Genomic DNA, 5125 nt, shown 5'->3' on the forward strand with positions numbered 1-5125 from the left:
CGGGTTTTAAAAAATTGCCAGATGATTGACGACATAATTGAACTGATTCTACGAGTCGGATAATATATACGTATAAATTTTCTCGAAGTGACACGAAAATGGAATAGCTCGGATTATTAGCTAGATAAAGAGCTTTAATTAAAAATGGTCGATTCCACTTCAGTACGTAAAAGTGATAATGGCTTTAATTATTTTGCAGTTTTAATCGTCTCGATTACGCTTTACATTTTTAAAGATCTTATTGCAAGTACGTGTTCATCCATTTATTCGGTATTCATATTCTTACTCGAGCATTCGCATAGTTCATCAGTATTAAACTTAGAAGGAAAGTTAGCTACTGTGCGGTCCGAAACTACTTTATACTTTTCCTCATTCGCTTTTAAACTCCTTGCACGTTAAGTTCTTCTAATGAGAGGTGATATATTTTAAATTCATTGAATTTAAGTTCGATTCTTTTTACTCTCTTCGAACATTATACGCTTAAAAAGTTGTCCGGAGAGACTATTACGTTGTCGCTGCCAGTAGTGTGACCTCAATCGTGAAATATCGCTTCGTAAGTTATTGCAGTATCATGGATCTAATTTTCTATTGTAACAGTTAGCGTACTAAAAAAAAAAAAAAAAAAAAAAAAAATTAATTTCTCTTTAAAGAAGCTGTATAACATTACTATTTAATTTCCTCCTTTTTGATTAAAACATTAGCAAGAATAATCCAAAAAAATAAATAATTAATAAAATCGTGGATTATTTAGTACAGAGAAGTTAATATTAAGTTTTGTAAATTATTATTCGTTTCGTTTTCATTTAACAAAACTCCCCATTAGCAAAAACTTTTCAGTTACACATGTTACTCGAACGCTCGATCTAAAAATAGAGTGGGCTTTTTACCGTAACGTGTTTTTTTTTCGAGATAATAATTTTATCATAGACGATCTTATTTTGTGAGATATAAGCATTATGTCTGTGTGCACTTGGATTCATTATCATTAACAAACTTATTATTTATATAATTTATCTTTTTAACGGAACATTACTGAGCAGCGTAAAGTTAAATAATGGACAAATCTAGTAAACAGAGCAGGTGTTTTTACAATTGTTTAAGAGATTTTTAAACTTTAATAATAACTCTTGATTAAAGTGCGATTATTTAATACGATGAAAGACTGCTCTGTATTTTCTGATCTTAAATAGACTTACATGTTTATAGATATCAAAGTGCCTCGTTACAACTTTACCGGTTAATGCATTAGGCTAATTAGTACAAATTAGTAATATAAAAAATAATTTTACAACGCGCTCTACAACGTTAATTTTTAAAAAGAATTCTCACTGGTAAACATCAGTTTAGACATAAAACAAGCTATATTATAATTATCAAAAATACAAGCGTCAAAGAGAATAACTTAAATATTGTAAATAATATTCTGTTTCCACGGAATAAGTTTGATCATCATAGTCTTTTCACCTCTCGACAAGCACGTACGTTTACAGTACACAACATTTACATCTAACAGTACGTTAGAAGTAATTTGTGTTACAGCAATATCTTTTACTGTAAGTTCCAAAAGTATTGTTTTTTTCTGAATACTAAAATTTTAATTAAACATATTTTTGCGGAACCACGGAGATTTTCCAACTAACAAATAATTATTGCTAAAAAGCATTTTTGTTCTAGACTCGCCACGGAATATTATTAAAGCTTGATAAGCGCTGTTGAGATGGCGAAATTTCAACATCTTGTAAACGTTATTCTAATAGTTTTTTCCCATTTATTATTGACGACGTCAGAGAAGTCTACGGCGATTTCCTCCGAAGAGACAAAAGATATTAACGAAGAAAATGGTTATTCGGTGTTGAAATTAGTTAGCGTGGTAATGATATAAAAATTACACAGCTTTACACAGAAAAAAAAAAAATAATACCACTTCGAGTGTACGCACTTATTTGAACTTTTGTTTTAGGTATTTAGACACGGTGATCGCACGATAGACAGGCTGAATCAGGAATCTTATCCAAATGATCCATATAAAAATAGTAATTTTTATCCATTCGGCGATGGACATTTGACTAATGTAAGAAATCCAACTCATACAAGTTAGACAAAATAGATGTATTATACTATTGTTAATCTTCTATTAAAACCGTCTTATAATAACAGGTCAACATTCGCAACGTATATTTGCATAATTAATTTAAAATTAGATTCCTATTTTATTCGGAGAACGACAGAGGGGTTTGAAAGTCTCAAATTATACTTGACTCTATTTAATACTTTATTATATAATTATGTTTAAGAACGGCAAAAAAAGATCGTATGAATTAGGGGTGCTACTCAAAGGTATATACGGTGATTTTCTTGGAGATGTGTACTACCCATCAGATGTCTACGCACGTAGCACGATATTGACTCGAGCCAAGATGACTTTACAATTAGTTCTCGCAGGACTTTATCCGCCAATTGACATCCAAAAATGGTACTCGGAACTATCTTGGCAGCCGACAGATTTAATGTATAATCCTCTGCAAGAAGATGACTTGTTCCCATTTAAGTGTTCTACGTAAGCAAACTTTATTCTTTTACGCGAACAACGTGATGCAATGTAAGATTTAATAATCTATTATGTACGAATATTTCTTAATAGCGCTATTTTTTTAAATATTTTAGTAACTCTTAAAACTTTGTAGCTTTTATTATAAAAAATGCATCACATTTTGAGGGAATTAAAAATTACTTAAATACATCGCAAATTATTTTATTAATTATATATTTTTGAAGTTATTTCTCGGTATTATTTTTTAACAATAACTTTTTAATATAAAAGAAATTTTTTTGAGGGACGTTTATTCTTTTTTAATAGGTACATCAAACTTCGCAATGATCTGTTACAAAAGTTAGAAATAAAAAAGAAAATAGAGGAGTTCAATGATTTGATGAGGATGGTTTCAATATATACTGGACGTAACATTACCACCCTTGAGGGTCTTGGTCAATTGTATAATACTTTATATGCAGAATCATTAATGAAATTGCCTTTACCTGAGTGGACACGTGATATATTCCCGAATGGCAAACTCTTGAATGCGACTCTCTTATTTTTTGAGTTATTTAGTTATGAAAAATTAAACAATCTTAATGGAGGCATGTTTAAATCAAATATATATATATATATATATATAATTTTGCTACATAATATCAATATAACATTATATTATATTGTTTATCTAATTATTAAGAAATAATTCCGGATTGGTTAAAAAAAGAAATATGCCGCCGTTTATTAAATAATTAACTTTTAATTCTAGATTTAATGTTTATATATGACTTTTTACAGGTATATTATTGAATACAATAACTGCCGACATGAATAAAGTGATTAATGGTACTTTGGATCGAAAAATTAATCTTTTTTCCGCACATGACATAAATGTGTCTGGAATGTTATATGCTCTGAATGCAACTAAATGTGTAAACTACACTCGTCTTTTTCCGGCGTACACAAGCAGCGTTATTATAGAATTACATGAAAAATATGAGAATTACATGAAAAGATATTTCGTTAAAGTAAGTACTTAGATCTCTCTCGTTTCCTCTATATTTACATAATTAACAAATAATTAATACGTAACGGAATAAATTTTTTTAGGTGTTATATTACTTAGGTATTCCGTCATACGTACAAGAAGTCACTATTCCCGGTTGCGAAACGTTATGCCCGTACGATAAATTTGTTGAATTAACGAAAACAATTACTCTGCCGTGCCATCTAAAAATTAAAAGGAATAGACGAATTTATAAAGATATCACCTTTAAAGAATGTAGAAATTAACACACCTTTTTGAGTAGATTTTCAAAGGTTTAAAAACTTATCACACAGTTGACTTATATATATAGCGTATGATTTATAATAAATTTCCTTTCGCAAAGTATATATTTACTCCCTAGGAATAGAATAAAAATTAACTGAGATTACGTTGAATAGAAGAAGAGCATTTTTCTTTTTTTTTTTTAATTTAACATTGACAGCCTAATTTTATTTAAATCCGAATCGACGAAATAGTTAATAAAACAAGAATATTATAAAACGGGAAGATTTCATAGTGTCTTGCACTACAATATCTTCAATTTAACAATATGTAAAGCGTTATTGCAATACCATCTCCTATCTAATGTAATAAAATCGGCTTAGCAGACGGTTTTATTACATTTTCCTCATTATATCTGGTATCGTACCGCCGAAAACTAGATGCCCATACGATCGCGGAAAGTTAAGTTCGTTAAGTATGCTCAGAGCCGTGTCTTATCGAAGACACGGAGCTCAGATCCTCCGCCTACCGTGCCGTAGCATAACAATTACCCTATTATTTCGCACACACCACCGCGGCGATTCGTTGAGCCTATACACTGCACATTTCCGTTCCACGATATACTCTCAACTTCTATTAAGGCTAAATCTTTTTGGCCGTCGCGTAAGCAGATATCAACACTGAAGTTTAATTTGCTCTTCTACGTTATTTCCATTTACGGCCGTCAATGAACATTACTTTAATTTGATTTTCTACGTGATGATAATCTTTTATAATGCGGCAAGGCTTGTTATAAGAATAAATATATATTATTTCGAGTACACATTGTGCGTAATTGCGTAATATAATTATGTAATATATTTTTTTTAATAATATATGAAATATACAAGAACAATATAAAACAATTAATTGTTACGTTTGTTTTTATCAGTGCGATTAGATTAGTCGTTTTATGCGACATGATTGTTGTAAGTAAATCGAGATTTGATAAGTAAAAACGTCCCGACTGATCTACTTCTATTTACAAGTTAAGAAAATTGCTTCCATAAAGAAAAATTGTACCAAGACTTTGGAGGAATTTTTGTCAACGACAGAAACGATGCCAAACAACGTAGTTTATCGTATACCGAATTAGTCCGGGTGTTCTTTCAATTTTGAAAATTATTGCCGAAACTTGTCACCGGAAAAGAATAGGTGGTTTCAGCTATTCTAAAGACAAAGTTCATCTTTCTTTTTTCCCCTTTTTCTTTTTTCTTTCGTGCCGGCCATCCTTTTCTGTTACCCCTTTTTCTCTTGTAATCCCACCCTCGGCTCCGTCGGGA

General features: G+C 30.6%; 1 protein-coding gene across 2 annotated transcripts; it reads left to right on the forward strand.

The window, feature by feature from the left end:
- The first annotated feature begins 473 nt into the window (after nt 1–473).
- On the forward strand, nt 474–4708 carry LOC139102503 (venom acid phosphatase Acph-1-like). 2 transcript variants are annotated; one of them, XM_070656435.1, is made up of 7 exons: nt 474–1553; nt 1661–1870; nt 1961–2071; nt 2295–2557; nt 2858–3138; nt 3332–3561; nt 3644–4708. In XM_070656435.1, the coding sequence occupies exons 2-7, from the start codon at nt 1718–1720 to the stop codon at nt 3824–3826; spliced, it is 1221 nt and encodes a 406-aa protein (XP_070512536.1). In that variant the 5' UTR covers nt 474–1553; nt 1661–1717; the 3' UTR covers nt 3827–4708. The 2 variants fall into 2 exon arrangements, with proteins under 2 accessions (XP_070512536.1, XP_070512535.1); XM_070656434.1 differs by having other exon boundaries at nt 1675–1870.
- Nucleotides 4709–5125: the final 417 nt, after the last annotated feature.

This window comes from Cardiocondyla obscurior, linkage group LG05 (assembly GCF_019399895.1).
Source record: "Cardiocondyla obscurior isolate alpha-2009 linkage group LG05, Cobs3.1, whole genome shotgun sequence".
NCBI classification, from domain to species: Eukaryota; Metazoa; Arthropoda; class Insecta; order Hymenoptera; family Formicidae; genus Cardiocondyla; species Cardiocondyla obscurior.

What these genes read in the sequence shown, in the direction of transcription:
- LOC139102503 (XM_070656435.1), top strand. Translation starts at nt 1,718, where the DNA reads ATGGCGAAATTTCAACATCTTGTAAACGTTATTCTAATAGTTTTTTCC. An exon ending in GCGATGGACATTTGACTAAT is followed by an intron (nt 2,072 to 2,294) that starts GTAAGAAATCCA and finishes ATTATGTTTAAG; the next exon opens with AACGGCAAAAAAAGATCGTA. An exon ending in ATTAAACAATCTTAATGGAG is followed by an intron (nt 3,139 to 3,331) that starts GCATGTTTAAAT and finishes GACTTTTTACAG; the next exon opens with GTATATTATTGAATACAATA.